A 21,975-nucleotide genomic window follows, 5' to 3' on the forward strand; every position below is an offset into this window, starting at 1 on the left:
GTATTCAAAGTGAGAACACTAGAAGAAAAGAACACATATTCATTTAAAGTTTTCACGTAGGTTATGTTAATCAGGTTAACATACAAAGCCATGCATATACCGAGGATAAAGCTGAGATACTGCAAAGTTCACAGGAAATAAGGCTTCATCTGAGAGAATAATTGCTATAGTGACTGTACCAGGGAATAATAAAGTCCTTTGAGATAATACAAGACGTTGTGGTTGTAGTTGTAGCCATTGCTGTTAACAAGCTGATTTTATGCCTTGACATTTCCCCAGGGTCCTTTAAACAAGCGTCTGATTGGTCATCTTCCGCACATTTACAGCCATGACATACACTCCTATGATTATGAAGGTTGCTGGCTCACAATAAGTCAATGTAATTGCAATTAGTGTAAAAGGTCACTGCCATTATTGCTGTAGTGCACAGAGGTGATGTGGTGTTTTATCATGCTTGACAGAAGATTAACAATGCACAGCTTGAATTTCTTTACTTGTTTACTTCCCTGTAAAGCGCCGCTTACACTCATTTACAAATTTCCACCCATTTGTCACTTCCTGCTGATTTTGCAAAACACGAGCTGCTATTAAACCATTGCTGATGTCAAAACAAAATCATTAATAAAGGCATGATCTATAGCTTTGACAAATAGAAGGAGACATGGTGCTTTATTAAGATCTTAAATACTGTTATGACAGCATGTATTTTTGTCTTTTTAAATCACATATATGAGCATTTTCAGGAGAATCGCCTAAAGCACCTCTAGATCCAAAGAGAAAGCAGGATTTATCATTGGATATTGTGAGGATAATGAAATCATCACTTAAGATTTTAGCTTATCTAAGAGTGTTTGCTGAACTGTTGTCTATGGCTGCTGAATTAAATTGATAAATCATAAACTGATCAATAAATAAGTCTGGTAAATACCAAACAGCTCTCTGTGGACTACAAGGAGCATCCCTAATAGTGTTTTCCTGTTGCTTTCTTCCAGCAAGCAGTATTTGTTTTCCCACTTTCAGCACTGCTATAAAGATTACCAACCTTATAGAACTAAGGTCTACGTGAAGTACCCAAATGAAGACATTCACAGGATTTATGTGACTAAGTGCCTAAGTGTGCCTAAATGTGCATATATATACATTAGTGCCTCTGTATGTGTGCTACTGTGCAGTATGAGTGTATAATCTAAACTCAATTCAACTTTGTGTCCCATGATGCCGTCAAACCTTTATGTCTTCATCTTGACCTTCAGCCAGACCACAGTGCCTATCCCTGGCTAATCGACTCAAAGGCCCCAAGCATCCTCCACCAGCATTCCTCCCTGTGGATCCCAAAGATTCATACTGCTATACTTGGTATGCTTCTCAGATCAGCTCCTCTTTGAGCTCAGGGAAGGGCGGCGGTGCCAAGATATGAATAGAGAACACAACGCTGTTTGTCAGAATAGGAATACGTGCAAATCGGCTCTGATGTGTCTTTAACAACAACATGCAAGCACGTTCAATACAGACAGAGCTCTATCAGGTCATCTGTTACAGGTGACAGGTACAGATGAACCCTGTGCCCCAGGGAGCAATGCAAGAGCATGATTGGGTCCCGAATGAAGAGCTTTAGGTGCTTGAGGGTGGGCAGGAGCTGCAAAACCTGGACAGCTTTCATAAACATGGTTCTCATCTACAGGAAACCTTCCCTGGAGAGCCGAAACCCCGGCACAGCAGTTAGTGGTGACAAATGACTGCTGTTGAATGGTGTTGTCCCTTGCTGCTGGGCATCCCCGGTTGTTTCTCTCTCTCTCTCTCATTTCATTGAACAATGTGCTATTGTTCGCCACTGCATTATCACTCTCAATACAGTCATTGGATAAAATAAACAGATGGTATCAGCATGACAACGTAGCATGTGTGCATATGTGCACATCAGGAAAATGAATGTCATTTTATAACAGCCAATAGTGGCAGCAATACAAATATTTTAAGCAGGCGATTCAAAGTGCAACGGTTCAATGCAGAAATACAGAGGACTCACCAGATGAATACAGAATGCTTTTGAAAGGCATTTCATCCGCACATGTTCCTGCTGCATACAAATCATTTCAGTGAAAGTTTGTCTGTACAATTCTACTCCAGGGAACCTTAACATTCAGCTCAGGATCCCGGTAAATCCTTAACACACTTTCAAACAGCTCTGATACAGATTGACTGAAAACCTGATCAAATAGATTAAAGTTATTATGATCATGTTCCTTGCCAAGACACAAAATATACTTGAATTATCACAATAATAACTTGCTGCACGACCCCACAGACAAATTAATAAAACACACTTTAACATCTCTATGTGACTGAACATTTGGTTCAGTAACTGCAATTTGAATGTTTTTGACTGAAACAAAAACACTTGTATCTTGGAAACAGAGAGAGCTGTCAGCTGAGTGCCTCTCAGTAAATGCAAATAATGAAAGTCTAGACTCAGGAGAGAGGTATTGGCCTCGAAATCTTCAGGAAACGGCCATCACCAGAGGAAGCCAGGACAACAGATGAGACGAGTAACCGTAAGGCATAAATATGAAGTGTATTTTCTGCTCTGTGGTGTAGGAGGTGCAAATGAATGCCGGTGATTCAAACAAGGGCTGCGTATAGATATAATTAAATGATGCTGAGTAACCTTTCTGTCTGATTTAAACGCATTTACTGTAAAATTGTGGTTTTGAATGATAAATTATGAAAAATAAGACTGAATACTACATGATATCAGGAAATGCAAATGTGCGTCTGTGTAACAGACTAGTTTCCACAAAGCATTTCTAGAAGTTGGAAACATTTGTGTATCCTCATGGGTGACATTTCATTATGAAAGCAGCCATGGACATAATCTCCACAGAAAACATCAAAAACATTTTCAATACAGCAGAAGCAGCAGAGGCAGCTTACAAACTCACAACAAATACTGCAAAAAAGCTTGATATCTAGAGGCTTTGCTTCCATGAACGCTGCCAATACACCCTGATGTGCTGACACTTGTGTGAACTTTCACTCATATGTTACACTTGAAATAATTATGTAATATGTATTGCATATAATTGTGTGTTCGTCTTAGTCTGTCTACAACCAAAACCTACATTTTCTTTACTATATGCAGCACTGTGCAAACATTTTAGGGACTTTAGAAAGATCTGATCAGTCCCAAATTCATTCTGCAGCATGACAATGACCTCAAACATAAAACTAGAGTCATAAAGGACTATCTTCAGCAACAAGAAGAACAAGGAGTCCTGCAGCAGATGGTATGACCCCGACAGAGCCCGGATCTCAACATCATGGAGTCAGTCTGGATCACATCAAGAGACAGAAGCAACTGAGATGCCTTAATCCACAGAGGCACTGTGGCAAATTCTCCAAGATGCTTGGAACAAACTACCTGCCAACTATCTTGAAAAACTGTATGCAAGTGTACCAAGGAACTGGAGCTGTTTTTAAGGCAAAGTGTGTTCACACCAAATCTTGATTTGATTGATGTTTCTTCTGTTTACTGCACTTTGTATGAAGATATGATTAATAAAACTATCCATGGCATTATTTTTGAAAGCATCCTTATTTTAATTTTAGTGCCTAAAACTTTTGCACAGTACTGTATGTTACCACAGCTTCATACCGATTCCCAAACAATATCTTGAAATGTCCTTACTGGAAAAGTGTGATTAAAACGTATATGTAAAAGAGTTGGTGGGATTAAATGCTTGAATTATCATACTGTCAGTGATGACCTGTGATTCTGATGTCTTGTCTTATCCTGGATGTTACTTGTACTAAAATTAATATCCTTATAAAGCAATAATTCGACACAGAACAAGAGGAGGAAAAGAATACAAGAAGAAGATTATTATGAAGGCATCCATGTAAATTCAGCTAAGTCTCGGTAAGTCAGTGCTCTCTCATTCGTAGGACAGGATCATAACAACTATAGCAGATGTAACAAGTCTTAGAGAAGACATGTCCGCATTTAGTCCCAATTACACGTTCTGTCCTCTGAGAAGGGTGGGAGGCTCGGATATCCACAGCCAGACTTAATGATTTCCTTTCTATGCAAATGTACGGCAGATTATGGCTGACTATAATAGGATGTGCCTGGGAGTCATTATGAGTCAAACTTTGGTCACAGAAACTTTGATATTCAGGATCTTTGTGTGCAATTTTTTATGGCATCAAGCTGTGCGTGGTTTTGGTGGCAGCAGAAATATGTCATGTAGAGGGGTAGAGCTTCTCATTGCAGTTGTGAGATTTGTTTGTGCCTCCTGACTGGAGGCACTAAAGCCTAAGTGATAGGAGAGAAATCTGTCTGAGATGCCAACAGATTGCAAATGCCTGGGAAAGAATCTTGATCTTGAATCAGTATGTGACTTCATGCCTCCAGCAGAGGGCAAACTAACTCCAGCATGGGTTGATCTGAACACGTGGATTAAATCATGAGTGATTCACATAAAAATGTAGGCCTAATCTATTACAATCCAATAGCACTGACAGATGAGCATCTCCTGACACATATACACATTTCACAAGACTAAAGTAGTTTTCCAGTCAGTTTATGGGGTAAAACACTGAGCTTTCCACATCCTATTGTTTTGAGGTATTTTTCAAGTATGTGGAATGTATTGTATATTAGTGAGAAAGTGAGAAAAGTCAAAATAGTGTCTTCCTAAAAAGTGAACTTGTGGTACTCTAGGTCTCATTGATCTGACAAAGGCATCTAAAACATCCCACTGCAGCCTGTGATCTCCAAACATTTTTTGAGATGACGTGCCCCCTAGAGGCAGACAGATTTGTAAGAATTTGAATTTTTCACAGCTCCTCAGAGAAACAGAGAAAACTGATTCATGCATCAACATATTTTTGTCCCTTTATTGAACACCACAATCGATGCGTCCGTCTGTGTGATTCAAGTTAACTTTGGATCTTTTATGTGAGTGCTGCTCGGAAATGGCATTATGGGAGTGTTATTGCTGGGGCATCTCTGGGCAGATAAAAAAAGATGTGTTTTTTTTTTCTCCCTATGGGTTTATTTGTGCTGTTCTCTTTGTAAGAGCATCCAAAAAGAGCAATCCAATCAGCTATACTAAGTAGGTCCCAAACAATCTGTCAGATGTACAAAGCAAAAGTTGATGAAAACATCAAGTCAGAGCTGTAAGGGAATGGAAAATGTTAACCAGACTCTTATCAGGACAACCAAATTGGCTCAACTGCACATGGTCAAGCTGGAGAGACACTATTTAGGTCATAAACTTTGCAAATAAGTATCTTATCAAATGACTTGGTATATTGAGTCTTCTAAAAGCCAGTGGGAAAGTATAACTGAGATAGTGTATTTGCCTGATACCAGCAGAGGGATTTGTTTGACAACAGTGGCACTTATTGTTTCCAGAAATGCACCGATTTAAATGACTGCAGTGAAAAGGGATAATAATACTGAAGTGACATTTACAACTAACATTTGTGCATACACGTGCTCATTTTGACACAGAGAGGAAACTCTGAATCTGATCTCAAAAAGTACCCAAAGTTAAATAAAAAAAATAATCACCCAGAAGACAGCAACGCCTCAACATCTAAACAGCACGTAACACGACTCTGATCGTCTTCTTTTACTGCTGTAGGATGAGTCCACAGCAGAGGAAATAAAATCGTCTCCTTGCGCATCGGTGCGCCCTCAGAACTACTGCAACACCACTGTGCCAATTGGCCACGGTGGATTTTAAGCCTAATAAAGAAAAGAAATTCCGGGTGAATGTGAGCCAGGAGTGGAAAGAGGAGGTTTAAAACATAAATTACCTTCTCTCCCTTGGTGGATGTCCTGCGGTAGTTTCCTGCACCTGCTGATGAGTTCATGGTCCCATAAAGCAGTAGTCTGCAATGCAAAAATATTCACCTGAAGCCGCCTGAACAATCAACTTTGATATCTCTCTCTCTCTCTCTCTCTCTCTCACACACACACACACACACACACACACACACACACACACACACACACACACACACACATGCACACACACACACACACACACACACACACACACACACACTATCTCTCTCTCACACAAACACTGGTGCACGACATCAGCTAATAACCACCAGAATATCTGCGCTTTTTTCTTGAATCCTGCAAGTTGAAAAGCTTCAGATGGCGACATCCGCTTGCTGATAATTGCATGCGGTTAAACTCAAGCTATTCCAGCAACGAACGAGATGAAACGCCACCCACCTGTAGTAATGCTATTAAAAAGTGTTGTCCAGTGGCAAACCAAAGCGCTATAGGCGCAGCCTCTCTCCAGAGATACAGTATACTGGCAGTACAGTGTGCGCTTTCTGCCTGCGCGCCGGCAGCCAGTGCGACAGATGATCAGCAGAAAGTTTCCTCACGATGACAGGTCACTGCAATTTCCAGTCAGCGAGTGAAGTTTCTTGAGGTCTTGCTTAAAATGAGCTGATATACGGCCAAGACTGTGTCGGCACTCGGAATTAGAATATGCACCAAAAGCGAAAAAGGGGAGAAGAGATGCTGCCGCTTAATCAGCAAATTGCTTATCCGTTTCCTTCCCAGGAGTGAGGAGCCACTGCAATCCTCAGTGTCTACGTCTTAGTGTACAGTCTGAATCCACTTAGTTGAATAAGAGTCTGTGTAGGCCACCTCATTTGCACCTTTTTGAAATGTTCACGCCCAATCTAGCATGTCAGAACATATTCGAGATGGATTGTGACGTTTGTGGGACGCAGGGGTAAATATAAACCAGCGTCTCTGTTTATCTGGAGATGTTCAGACAAGGCATCTCAAAATTCCTGAATTGTTGGTTTCTCTGATCCTGTTACGAGCTCATCCACGACGCAGCAGCGCGACCCTGCGCGTCTTTTGCCCTCCGTTGCTGTTTCAGGGCAGAAACGTCCGCACAAAGTCAGCAATTAGAGGCTTTTAGCGGTGGGTGGTGATCAAAGGCGAAACTATGTCACCCTCTCGCCCCTCGGCGGATAATATTTTTTCCATTGGCCTAATGAGGAAGGGATGCAAAAGAGTTCATTATAGAGAGTAAAGTGTGAATTTAGTGAAACCACAGGGAGCTAAGTGGCGGCGCACTCTGCAAATACTAATGATCCGGGGCCGCGGAGTTTTCTCTAACTTCAGCTGCAGCTAATTAGAGAGAACAAAGGACAGACTTTTCTTTTGTTAACGAGAAAAATATGACTGATGTTTAGTCAAAGATATTTGTGTAGAATCCTGTGAGGGACAGCACTGTTTTTTTCACTACTTTCTTTCTTTCTGTCTTTCTTTCTTTCTTTCTTTCTTCTTTTCTTTTTCTTTCTTTCTTTCTTTCTTTCTTTCTTTCTTTCTTTCTTCATTCTGCAGACTCGCTTGATGTTGCGATCTCAAATCAGAGATCACACTGAGTAACATGACTGATTAGAGCCGTTGGCCAGCAAAGACAACCCTGACACTGCTCTCTGTGGAGAATTGAGGACGTGTTGAAAGAAAAATAAAGTCTGCTGTAACCTCAACTTTCTTTCTTCTTTGGTATTTCTTTGCCGCATTGCACTGGTGTTGGAGCATAAATAATTTAACAGTAGAAATGTAGTGAATAATGCCCAAAGACACACAGTTTAGGTATGACAATTCCCAATTGGACTGCGTTGGCGAAACAGTAACAAGGCAACACAAAACATATCTCCTCCCTTTTAAGGCAGATGATAAAGAAGACACAACAAAGCCAGGCGAAATTCATGCTATTTGTTGGACACTCATGGTGCAGAGACACAGGTAACTTCCAAGCTCCCATTGAAAATCCATTTAAATTCAAATTGTGTGTGAAAATAATTCAAAACTGATTTCAGTGTTTGTTTCTTTGTTCAAATGTGAATATCATGGCTCAGTCATTCCTGTTGGCCACGCTGGTGCATCTCCTTCAGGTGGATTTTGCATTTCCTATGTCATAACTTCAAAAAGGGTATTTCATGGCGACATGTGTATTCCAGAGAAACAATCCTGCGTGAGATACTAGAAAGTAGAGTGTTTGTGACAGAGGGCTGAGCAGCATGGAGGCGTCCTCCATCACAAAGCCATCATTTACAGATCAGCACCATGGACAGCAGCCAGGCAGCTCTGTGGTGGTGTTAATGGAAGAACAGACAAGGGGGCTCTAAAGCCACAGGAGACCAATTACAGTTGTTATACTGTTGTAGAAATGTTCAAGTGGAGTAGAGGTTTCAGACCAGGAACTGAGTTACACCGAACCCAGATAAACTGGAAATCGGCCAGATGAAATAGTGTGGAGGAGGATGAAGGGGGGAGAATCTGCATAACAGAAATGCTTTATGATGCTTCTCTCTTTTTTTCTTGTTGGCTTTCTTTGTCTGTGTTTATGAACCAGCTTTGTGGTGTTATTGCCAACAAATAGACAACATAATATGAATAACATATAAGAGTCAGCTTTCAGTATCACTCCAGTAATCTACAGTTGAGGTAGATAATTTGGCAACATAAAAAGTTTAAAAAAAAAAAAAAAAAAAAAAAAAAATAGATTCATGATCTAACTTTGGAGAAAAGGTTGGAGCAGAGGTTGCTGTTTCCATACTCTCTCTGAAAGTAAGGCAAATGGAGCATAAATTGTGACAATAATGATAATAACTACAGTATCCCTTTTGAAGACTTGATATATAATTACCATGCCCTCTCTTTGACCTGTGCCATCATGTCAGTTGAGTGATTATCTGTACTGAATTACAAGTTTTTAGCAAGAAATCAGCTGACCATCACAAAGTATCAGTGTTCCTGAAGGTTTCCTGTTATCAATAAAGTATTTCCTATCAGATGGTACGTGAGAGCACTGTGTATCCCATGCTGCATTTTCAGATCTTGTTTCAGTCCCTGTGGTCAAAGCACTTTATTTAGATGAAGCTAAATAAGCTTCAGACATTAAAAAAAGACATACAGCATGGCAGGATAGAGGTCAGCCTTATTATTCTTATTTTTGATCTGCAGTGGTATTGTTTTTGTATGCGTTCAAGAAGTTTAATAAATGAAAAATGTTTGACTTAACAAGATTTAACAAGATATTGGGATTTCAGGCTTTGACGGAAGCATCCAGTTTCAACAGTTTTAATAATAATGAGGCAAAAATGTCTGCAAAAGCCAGTTTATTTCAAAATGGGCTTCATGGATTTGCATATGACTTATTTATTCCATGACCACCTCTGAAACAGCAATCTTAACACAGAATAAATCATCTTCTTGCAGGAAATCCAATTTTTCTCCCAGCTGAGTGATAAATAAATCTCTGTTCTGAGCACCACTGATTTAATGGATGATGATCTCAGGGTTTTTGGGGAACAGTGGAAGTATATGGAAAACCAAGTCCTGTAGTGATAATCACCTGAATGACCAAGGGAAGCAGCACTATCAGCTTAAAAAGCTTCTCCACTTAATGATGTGTGGGCTGCTGAAGGGCTGACATGAGGTTGAAGTGATATAAGACTGAATACAGGCAGCAGCAATACCCCTGCATTTGACATTCATTTCCACTCTTCCACTTTGCCTGGAATTACTTAACACAGTTGCCTGCAGGAACATCGGTCATGTCATGCCTCTGAAATCCATTTGTAGTGGCTGATTTGGTGAGGAGCACTTTAGAGGGCAAGCCACTTTCCAAAAAAACCACTTGTAACAGAGGAGCAGGACAACTATAAAGCCAGAGATAAGAGCTTTATTGCTGTAAAGGTTCAAGTTAGTATCATTCAAGTTCAAATGTGCTCTATTTGCAAAACAAGGAAAAGAACCCACAGCCATGCTGGCAGCTCGGTGAGGCTGTACTTAAAGGGACGGTGGTGCTTTGGTTGTGGTCACAATGACAATACAAACATGCATGATGTTTACCGGGTATAATATTCAGTATATTCGGTTTTGTGTGTTAGCATGCTAACTATTGCTAAATAGCACTAAAGACAATGTTCATCTGAGGCTGATGGGAATGTCATATCCTGAGGGGGACATGAATGTGTGCACCAGATTTCATGGAAAACCTTCCAATAGTTGTTGAGATGTTTCATTTGAAACCAAAAGTTGTGGAACCTCTTTGTGGCACTAGAGGAAAAGTCCAGGGAGCATCAAAGTCATTAGGATACATCATCTAGAAACCATGAATAACTGTACAAAATTTTGTGCTAATCTATTTTGTAGTTGTTGAGATATTTCACCGGATGAGTGAAATAGTGCTGGTGGCACAAGATGAAAATAAGGGATCACCAAAGTCTTTAGGATTCATCTTCTGGCCACCATATATATCTATACCAAATTATACGGCAATCCATTTAATTGTTGTAGAGATTTTATGAAAAATAAAAAATGTGAACCTCATGGTGGCATTAGAGAAAAAGTCAGGGGATCACCAAAGTCAGTAGAATTTATCCTCTGAAGACCATGAATGCAATCCATCCAACAGACGGATGTTGCCATACCTAGATAAATAGTGCTAGCATAGCTAATAAATAAATAAACTTTACCCATCATAACTAAATGCCTGACCCCAACCATTAACCTACACTTAACCTAAACCCACTTCTAACCTTAAAACTTAAAACAAGTTTTAACCCTAAAACAACAAACCTTTGAAGAAATGAGGGCAGGCCAAAATGTCCTCACTCCCCAGTCTAAAACTGAAATTTGTCCTCACAAAGGTACAAACACACAAACGCACACACACACTCACACACTGACCAAGACCCACAGCCTGCATCAGCTTTCAGGGGCAGGTCTCAGACTTCCAGCCACTTTATCTCAGGTTGTGGTCAAGAGTGACATGTAGACTTCCTGTCGTATTACCTTTCAGCAATGCAGTTCCACACAGCTCCTGTTTACCACTCCACTGACATCCATACAGTAATTATAACTGACCCTGACAGGGGCACATTCAATTTCTTAGAATTTACACAGAAATAGTGTGTGCACACTGCATGCAGGCTGTGCAGGGAGCAAGTCCATATATCCTATCTGTATATTAAATTTGAATTGTGCATCTTCATCTTTCTCTGGTGCCTGGTGGATAGCAAAACCTCTTCTCCTAAGCTATTTGTTGCAGATTGGAAGAGAAGATTGGCTGTTGAGAGATACAAAGTGTGATTGTATTAAAATAAGCACTTGTCATCTGTATCAGAAGCAGCTCAGGGTTGTAAATTCTCACAAAAAACAACAAATGAATGTGTTTTGTAATGTGGAAGTGCTACTTTGCCACTTGGGTATATAAGAGATGTACAACTGCATGCAGTATGGCCATTTGTTGTGAGGCACACTCAAAATTGTTTATGGGATTTTGTCAGACTTTTCATGGGTACTCTGTGGGGTGAACATTCATCACATGTTGTGTAACATGACAATCTTACATCGGTGTGAGGATTCCCAACTCAGACTCAGTGCTGTGGCTGTATTAGAGGGATAAATCATGCCATTAGTGGCAATACTGTTTCACAACGCTACAAGGAATATGTTGGCCTAGATTAATCTTCAAAATAAGCCAACAATTCAATAACCTCCACAGTCTGTGTGCAAACTGTCATATGTTATTACAGAATTTGTCAACACAAGGATGAGAGGAGACATATAGTCCACAAAATAAGCCTGCAAGAGATTTGATTTGGACAGATTTGTGTGGGCTCACAACATTGTGTTTTGCGCTGAGGAGCTAAGCAAACAACATTACGAACATACACTCTGAGTAAGTGGCTGTCATGTAAGGTACACATAGCATGGATAAATCTCTCCTTTTTCCAATCTGAGCTGCATTCCCAGTAATTTCCCATAGCTACAATGCCTCTAAAATGCTTAGTGCTCTCAATTACAGGCATCAAAAGGTCAAGATGTTACCTACACTCCAATCAGATCCACACAAGAGGGAAACAACCACTCTGTTGCTCCATCACATTATTCTGTGGACCTTCATGCATCACCTTGGCAGCACATTTAGCCTTATGTGCTTTATGTAGAGGGATTATGAAGGGAAATATGAGCCAAATATCTCACGTTGACAGAAATACTCTGCACACACAAAGGTCTACATATTCCAGCTCAAAAACAATTACTCATCATCAGAGCCTTTTGTCTATGCGTGCTTTGTTGTTTTGACAAAGCGAGGGGGACCATTCATCACTATGAATGGAGGGAGACACTGCGAATTTTCACTGTACTATACTTTAGCATATTCAGCCACAGTCAGTGCTGCTGGATCTTTGGCTTTGAGACAGTGGTGATTTGTGGTTTATGATTTATGATTCTTTGGGTTTGGAAAACAAGCCTGTCGTGCATGGGTAAATATTTCACTGGGGAGCAATGTTGGTGCTCTATAACATTGTTCATGAGTTAAGCTAAACAGGTCAGCAGTGCCATAACAGGTCAATAGCTTATCACATTTTACTCTACAGTCACAATCACAATCATTTCATGTCTCTATTGCAGAACTTTTCAACTTGCGGATCAGGATCCTCACATGATGCCACGAGATAAATCTTAGGAGTTGCAAAATGATCAAGTGGAGGAAAGTAGTAAAAAACATATTTCTCCTGCACTTAGTTATGCTTATCTTTTTATGAATTTCAATTTTGCTTTGCTTCTTGTGATTATTGGATAATTTTTACTTCATTACAAATTACAAATTACTTAAATTTAAAAACGTCCATCTAAGTCCATTGCGCAACTCTTCTCCAGCACACTATGCTTTATTCACTGAACATTTATTCTGCTATCTTGCCTTCATCAGGATGATGTCTAAAGCCAGTTTACTTATAAACATTCCTTTGACTAGTCATGTCACCTATAGATCACTATTGATACTTGTAAGACATTATCATTATACTTCATTCATTCATTGTCATCACCATAAAAAAATCTTTACAAAACATAATATTTACTTTTAATGGATACAAAAATTTTGAAGAGCATATAACTACAACCATCCTTTCTCTACCTAATACAATCTTTCATCTTAACCCATCAATGAGGTCAAATTTGACCCATTTTTACATTTGAGAGTGTAAAAACACCCTAAACATCTAAACCTAAAATTTTAATTTTACTTCCTAAAATGACCCAGAATGTACAAACATGGAAATTCTTCACGTTCAATAAATTTCCTTGAAATTGTGGTGGCTGTTATGATCTCATGTTGTTATGTAACATAGGACCATGATATAGTGTGAGAATGTTTTTTTCTTCATAAACAAATAGTGTAAAACCTAAAGAATACACTCTCTAGGCTCTCTGAAGCTTAATTAAGGATGAGTCACCCAGTTGTTAATGACTGATGAGGTATTTATGAACAGATTTATAGCTCAGAAATATGGTATAATTATGAAGGGATACTGTGAAGGATCAGAACATGAACAGCATGTAAAGGTTAAATATCCATTTTTCAATACAAAGCAACAAATTATGTATTCTTTCGACCTAATTTTTCAAACTTATCTTTCAAAACACAGCACACTCAAATCTATACCATCTCTTAAATATTTATGGACAAAGTTCATCTGCAGTTGACCCAAAAACAAATAAACCTTAACTAAGTTGTTCTAAAAATTATGCTCTTTGAGAAGAAATACAATCTAGTTGACAGCTTCAAATCTAATTTAACCCTCTCAATCCAGAATGCCTCCCACTTAAGGAGGGTTTTCTCTAAATTGCTCCCCTCTCTTGACAAGCATAACAAAACTTCTTCAAACACCTATACATTTTTTCCAATAAAATAATGAAAACAATCATTCTTTGAACATGACAACTGGTAGACTTCTGCAACCACTGACAAGATGTTTAAGCAGACATTGTATCATTATAAGGGGCCGAAATGAGCCAAAACATCTGGGAACCACAATTCTAACGCATATTGTTCAAGTTACACCTGAATCAGTTGCCTGCGGTTTTGCATATGCCTCAGCCACAGACTGTTTACTCCCCACAATGTTTTTGCACTACTTCTGGCCTGATAACCACTCTGTTTGGCTAAAGATTAGAGAAGACCTTTAGTGTTTTATGTCTGAGATTATATTTAACATTTCAAAGAGCCTGTGATCTGCCAAACTTAAAGGCTTTTTTCTTGGCTACTTCCAGGCAACATGCACAACCTTATCTAATCTGAGAAGCCTTCTCTCTCTGTCTGTCTCTTTCTCTCTCTTAAAGCTGTCCACATAAACACCTTGTTTATCACCTTTGTCAGTCAACATATTGGATAAATAAATCGGTGAAAACAATCAGAGAACTTCTTTACATGTGATCTCCATTTACAACATCTGGAAAAACCTTGGTTGGGTTTGTGACATGTGGGATCTCATCGCCTATCTCATCAAACTTTGAAGTGATCCCTTAGTAGCCAGCAAAGAGAATTCTGGCAATTCCCTAATGGACTTGGATGCCATGACTTATTCAGCAGCCTCACATTCAGCTCAGCACCTGAATTTGGGATAGTTGTCACCCATTTCATGTTGGTTCACTGCATCTTTTCCTGGATTGTCAAAGACCCTGTTCTAAAATACATGAGAACATGAAGGTTTGTGCTACGGTCTTCTGGCTGGTTTTTTTGGAATAGTTGTGCAAATAACCCAAGTGACCTCATTTAGACAGCTTGTATATTATCCTAAGTAGTCTCTTTGTTAATTCCAATTACTTTCAAGGATTTATGTGGATGTTAATTTTCAACCAGACAAACAGACACAGATTCATGATTTATGTCTTGCCAGCAGAGCCGTAAAGCAGCTGCTGTTTTTTTTTAAAAAATTTCTGAGTTTGGCTGCTGACCTCAACACCTCCTCCCTGACCAACTGTGAAACAAAGTTTTAAACATCAAGAACAACAAACACAAAACAAGAGTGACATCTAGATATGAGAATTCACTGAAGCTGCTAAATACGCATGAATATACAGTACCAGTCAAAAGTCTGGACACACTTTCTCATGCAAGTGAATAAGAAGGTGTGTCCAAATTTTTGACTGCTACTGTGCTTACTACATGAATAACCTACTGCTTGCAAACATCATTTCCTATGAGCACATACTTAACTATTGACAGATGGACTCCTCACCCTCATGCCCAGCTGAGAGATTTAGGACAGATGCATGTACTGGTTCAAGAAACTGGCCTATTTTCAAAGGTGGCTCCCCTTGGAAATATTCCATCTGGACCCTTAAATCAGACCGTAAGGGAGAGGCATAGTTAATAAGATGAAGACTGATGAAAACATTATCAAACACTCATAACCCTAATGGTCCTGCAACTGTCAACTTGTCAGTAGAAGGTTGAGCTAATTAATGTGCTCTGACCCACAGTTGAACAGGAAACAACCATAACCAGAAAACTGGCCAGACTAACAGTAGTATATCAAAACCAAAATGAAATGCCCTCTAAATTAAAATATCTTCAATAACAAGAGGATTGATTGACTGGTTTATTGAAGTATCTCAGCCCAGATACTAGACAGAATCAACAACTAAATTGATCTCGGGACAAATCATAATAGACAGTTCCACAAATTCAAAAAGAGAACATTTCAAAAGATTCAATTTACATTACAGAAATATCTTATTACAGAAGATACAATGTACTTAACAGTGTCTAGTTTTCTAAAAACTCACCAAAACAAAAATATAATTAAAAAGCCAACCTAATATTACCTTCATACAACCAAAACAAATCAGGATTCTTTAACTGAATTCTTTTGAATAACAGACTCCTCAGGTGCTGCCTTCTTGTATTTAAGGTATGGTGCTGTATAGTAATCATTTGAATGTGAGGGGAATTATTTATTGAACTTGCTGTAGTGTATAAACACCTGGATTGAATACAAACCTGGATCAACTCTGCTTGCCAGTGTTCGTCGTTCCCCAGCGATGACATACAAGCTGCACATAGAGCAGGTCCACAGTAACATGTAAGCCTTCATAGGACTTCAGAGTTGCATCATTGCCAGTTTTATTTATCTGGCAGCACTATGAGCAGTTTTATTGCCTCCATACTGTAACTTGGCTGAATGCTCTTAGTTCATCAGTTGGGATCTGATATTTTATTACTTGGAACAGCATAGTTTATTAGAATATTACTGCACATCTAAATCTCTCTTACAGACACAAAAGGAAAAACCACTTAGTTCATTCATCAAATAACAAAATGAAACCAAAGCTGTGTGGACGATTGCAGAGTATTCAAATGGAAAGGACCATCATTTATAAAAACTACAGCTCTCAGTGGAGGTTTGGTGAACCGCTGAAATACATAGTGTTTAATTTAATGTGTTAGCCCTGTGGTAGAATGGCACCTTGCCCAGGTATACCATCTCTTGCCCAATGTGTGCTGAGATAGGCTCCATAAGCAGATGGATGGATGGATAGTGAGATCTTCATGTTTTACTGGTTGCCCCATCCACAAAATGCTGACCAACAGCGTTTCCATATCGTCTACATATTACCTAAATAGGAAAATGTAAATTGCATGCATCTCTCTAGCAAATATATTATATTACATAAGTCACATTAATTATATCCAGATAGCAGGCAAACTGGTGCTGATTCAGGCGTAGGAACACAGAACAGAGAAGTTCACTTACTGTACAGTCAAAAGTTTGGACACACTTTCACCTTCAGGTAAATGGGAAGGTGTGTCCAAACTTTTGACTGGTACTGTATATAAAGTACCTCAGTTTTTTCTCTCTCCAATCCTAATTTAGAAGTTATTAATCTTTTCTAAGATTTTGACACTATGCTGAGACTAGAGAAGTAATGAGGAGAAATGCGGGTGCCTGCAAATCACTTCCAAAACAGTATGCACATTTCATCATAGTTAATTGCTGTAAGGTGAGGTGGGGCAGGTGAAATGAAATGCAGACACAGAAGAGGAGACAGGAATATGGTAGGAGCAAGGTATTTATTTTAAGGTGAGGTAAAGGGAATAGAGGCCTGGGGAAGCTTCGACTGGTAACTGGGGCTCAGGCTGGTAGCTAGAACACTGGGGCTGAGGCTAGAGTTGGAAGTTCTAACTAGGAGCTGAGGCAGGCTGGGGCAAGGGGAGCAGGTCTGGAGTGAAATCCGTGGAAGCTGGGCAGAGTGGGGGTCCAGGGCAAGGAAGCAGGGCCTACGAGACGAGGGACAGGAGACAGAGCAGACAGGATTGCAGGGAACAGGAGGCAGGGTCAGGCTAGGGAAAACAGGCAAGAACAAGAAAAATGCAGGAGAAAAAAATGGCTTGAAGCATAGACTGACTGAGCAGAGTCTACGATCTGGCAGTGTGGATCTGGCAGGGTTGAGTTGGAACGGGTTGCAGCTGGTGGGGCTCTGCTCTGACTCCAGCACACCTGTCTCCACTCAAACAATCACACACACATGGAGAGGAAGGAGGAGAGCCACTGGGGAATTGGCAACAGGTAAGGAGACACAGGACTGAGGCAGGAATTGTGACACATTACTATGTAAACAAACAACATGACAGCTTGATAACACAAAGTATGAGTTGCTGTATTTCCTGTCTAGTGCTCAGAATTACACTTGCAACAAACTGTCACAGATTTCTCCCTTCTGCACAAGCTTATTACCAGGATTCATATTTCTGGGGAGACAAACAATAAATAAAACAGAGGCAAATTGAAGGATGGTTTGACATTTGTTGGCACGCTGATATTGGAGTGAGTGTGATGTGTGGTGTAATGTTATAGGATTATTCCAACAGGTTTGATAAGCATCAGTGCAGTGAATATGCAACACATTTGGACTCTCACTGTCAAAACAGACACTGTAAACAAAAATATGTGCAATTTTCCTTGATGAATTTGATTATGTCATTCTGATTTGTGAGGCGGATGTCCTGATGTGCTAAATTGAGATAAATTATATAAACTTTCTACAGGCAGGGATGTTATCTTTCAAAAAAGTTTTAAAATTAAGCCTGCAGTTTTGGACATGGAAGTTCAATCTCGACCTTTAGAACAGTATATATGACAAATTCACCTTAACTCAAAGGTCAGAGAATGAACAAAATATAAGAAAAACTAAAGAAAGAAAATCAGAATGAATGAATGAAAGAAAGTAATAGTTAATAAGTAGCAGTAAGCGGGCCTTTGAGTTAAGATTATTTTGTCACCTAAACCTGCAATGGCTCATACAGCAGCAACATTTAGAATTCTTTGAAATTCATATACTGCAGCAATCCAAGTGAAATGTTGTTCAGTGAAGAGAAAAAAATTAAGCCCACAATGAAGTGTATGGAAAGTTCAAAAACCTTAGAAATCCATTTGAAAAAATGTCAAGTTCATCATTCATGATCTCTTAACAGTGAAAGATTCGATCTGTAAACCTGCCATCTCTTTGTCAAATAAGATGAAAAATAAAACATAGATGAACCCCTTTACAATTTGTCCTAATCTTATGTAATCTATTTTAACAGAATAGATATTACTCTCTTTAATTGGTTAAAATCTCATTCTGGAGTCACACTCCTCCCACCGAGCACAATAACAAAAGATGTACAACAGTCAACAAACTCCAAGAATTGCAGAATTGCAGTTTAAATCATGTTTTGATCTGGCTCCAATGCAAACCAATCAGTGACATCACACCTCGCTACATCCCTCTTTATATACCATCTGTGGTGATGACTGAGGTGAAGGGATTGGAAACTCTGCTGTTGCTGTGAATTAATACATAAAATGTTTATTGTAATTGCTTTGTGAAATAAAACAAATCATAAATATATACTACTATATCCTAATGCATAAGAAATTTAGGTGAAAACTAGGATATGGCAACCTGACCAACCCCCACCATCATTCGCACCCTCACTCCTGCTCCCCCCCCTCTACTTTCCTCCGAGGACCATACTGTCAACAGGCCAAGGATCTCAGAGCTAAGCCTGCCTCAATCTTCTCTGTCACATTCACTTCACTCCCCGATATGGCTTGAGGACAGAGCATCAGTTCTGGTGTCTCATGGCCCACTACCCTTTCTCCCGGGTTTATATGGGAACTTGAGCCCTATGAATTCATCTCCTCTACAGCTGCGGCAGGCAGAGAAATTCCATAAGGCATTATCTGAGTCAGACAACTGATTTATGCAGCAACGGGCTGCTTTATGGTGCCATACAATACCAAATTAAATTTTCTGAGATACAAGGGATAATGCTGCAACAAAAGCTTCGCACATGGAAGGTTTCTGTTGCAGTTTTTCATGAGCGAGCAAATGACTGCAGGAGAGGTGGCGACGCTGAGGGCTCACTTGGGATTGCAACAATGGTGTTTGCCTCCCTCCTTTAAAAACAGCAACATAAAATGGAAAAACAACTACTTCGGATAACATATGATGAGGTGAATAACCTCTGACCTAAGCGAGATAAGTTTGAGAAGGCCTTTTGTTTCTTCTTTCCTCAGGGTATTCAGGGTAAAAACAGAGAAGCATCTCGCCTGGGCTCATTTTAACACCACCAGGATTACTATGCTATCCTGTACAGTGCCCCCAGTGTCTCTGAGGAGTGAGGAGAAAGAGTGCAGGAGAGAATCCAAGATATTAGAGAACTTGTAGAGTGGATACTAGTATGAAGTGTAAGACAGAGCAGAGTGGGATTTAACCTTGGCTTTAATAAGGCCTCTTGGGTGTGCCTGAAAGAGAGCCCACTGTCTACTAGCTCTTCATTGCTTTTTCCAAAAGAGAAAGTGGAGAGGGGCTGAGTCTCTCCTCTGAGGAACGTACGTAGGGACAGTTTGAGTAAAGTAGAGAAAAGATGACAGCGTAGAGAGAGAGAGAAGATGTGACGGAGAATAATGGCAAAAAGCCCATGTTTAATAAATACAGGCAGACAAAAACATCACATTTTATATGCTGGTTTTCATCCTGTCACATCAATGAATGATTGATCAGCGTTGAGTATATCAGGATGTTATATGTGGATCAGAGGCTATTTCAGTTTGTACTATTTTTATATTTCTGCCTTTAAATAAATACTGGTGAAGCAACTTTTTTTCATCTGAGCTATTGTGACATAAACAACCTATGTTATATAACTAAAGCATAGTGTATTGACCTGTCTGCTCATGCTGGTGTCCTACTTTGTCTATGCACATGTGACTGCATGTTTTAGTGATTCACAAGTCCAGTCAGGGCTATTAATGCCTTCATGTAAGTGGATGATGGGTGATCCACATTGAACTTGCTGGCTTGCATATGCTCTAGGTCATAGAATTGCATAAACATAAGTGTCTGGCAACAGAGATGCTGATGGCATGGTCATGTTTTTTGCACAGAATAGTGGAATCTTTAAAGATGCAACCGCTGAGTGCAAAGGTTAGCCACAGAGATGCACGGAGCAGAATTACAATCCTGCTAGTTAATATGCAAAAGTATCATAATATTAATTTTTGCCAAATGAGCTGTGATAGCTTGAACATTTTGCTTCTCCATTTTCTCTTTTTCTTGTCCTCATGAGGAAGGCCTCACTGTACTGGCCCATGAGAGCTTTACATAAGACTTGACTATTGAAAGCTATTAGAAGAAGTTTCTGAAACTTGTAAATTTAACCGTTGTGATGTGTTCTGGTTAAATTTGACCAATTTAAAATCTTCCACTTTCAAAACTATGTTGTTTTTCATCTGACTGCTTTAAGGCCTCATGAATTTGTCAGCTGGTGGCGTCTGAACCATTTTCACTTCGTATCAAGTGTTTTATTCAGGAAATCTGGTCATCATGCAGGTACAAAGCTCGCACACACAGACACACACACACACACACACACACAAACTGCTGCTCCTCTCCTTTCCCTCTAGATTCTGAAGAAAAGAAAGAAACTCTGTCTTGTCTGTGCCAACCTGTTAATTTGGTTTTGTCTAGCTCCTTGGATGTGAACGTCTTGGTTTCAGATATCACAGCATGCAGACTGATTTTATGACATCCACTCCCCCTTTAGCCCCCTCTCTCTTTTTCTATCCTCTCACTCTCTTAGCTCTTTGGATATATTCCCCTATGATTATAAATAGATTCTAATTAGCTCCTCCAGCCATGGGCAATAGAATTCTTCATCAAGTAGGGACTGCACTCAGAAGCCTTTATACATTAAAGCTTTTGCAAAAGTCAGAAGAATAGCAAATCCCCCCTGCCTCAATTTATTTTTTTTTCTCTACAAAGCAGAGATTAATTTTCCAATATTTTATCAGTTCAAAAATAATTCTGTGCTATAATCAATTTCGCCCATGTTTTAAGACTAAGAAAGGTCAATTTGACCTTTATGACTGAAAGTCACACCAAATCATAAGACACTGATATAGTACAAAGTAATAAAATACAATAGTGTTAAAGAGTAAATGTGTTCAATCAGTTAAAAAAGAAAAGAATAATCATTTTCAGGATGTTCAGGCCACACTGAAATTAGGTGAATACTCATTCCAAACAGTGTGTCCTTATCTTTTGACCGTTAACTAATAGATTGACTGATTTGTTTATTAGGGATGCACCAATCTAACTGTTTATCCCCCAATACCACTTCTGATACCTTGATTCAGGGTATCTGCTGATACAGATCCAATACCAGTGCTGGCCAATACCAGAATCTGTGAACTTGACCGTATGGAACTCATGTCACTCTTTTATGTGAGAAGACATGAGGTCCGGGTTTGTTGTGGCACAAAAGCTGAGTTGGCAGACCACCGTGAATGACTGAATAGTCACTGATGAAATCCTGAATTTTATAAAGACATTGTTGGTGAGGATGTATTTAATGTGGATCAGTCGTATTGTGGCTGATAGCCAATCTACTTAATAAGGTTCATATTTGTGCCAATACCCATCTGGCTTACCCAAATTCCTGTTATCTATTACTGAATAATTAGGGACCGAGCCCAAAAGGCAGAGGACTACTGTAAAACAGCAACAAGGACCCTATTGTTAGGGCCTGAGCCCCAAAGGGATGAAGACCCTCTTGTATCTGTTCTGTTTCT

General features: G+C 39.5%; 1 protein-coding gene across 1 annotated transcript in view; it reads right to left on the minus strand.

Annotated features, from left to right (window-relative positions):
- The window catches only part of LOC122994522 (dipeptidyl aminopeptidase-like protein 6), a 93,369-nt gene extending 86,091 nt beyond the window's left edge, over nucleotides 1-7,278 (minus strand). Inside the window, exons 1-2 of the mRNA XM_044369252.1 lie at nucleotides 6,254-7,278; nucleotides 5,824-5,899 (exon numbers count right to left, since the gene is read on the minus strand). Of these exons, the coding sequence (XP_044225187.1) occupies nucleotides 5,824-5,880 (57 nt within the window). The 5' untranslated portion in view covers nucleotides 5,881-5,899; nucleotides 6,254-7,278. The remainder of the gene's footprint in view (nucleotides 1-5,823; nucleotides 5,900-6,253) is intronic.
- Nucleotides 7,279-21,975: the final 14,697 nt, after the last annotated feature.

The sequence above is a fragment of the Thunnus albacares genome, chromosome 12 (genome assembly GCF_914725855.1).
Source record: "Thunnus albacares chromosome 12, fThuAlb1.1, whole genome shotgun sequence".
NCBI lineage: Eukaryota > Metazoa > Chordata > Actinopteri > Scombriformes > Scombridae > Thunnus > Thunnus albacares.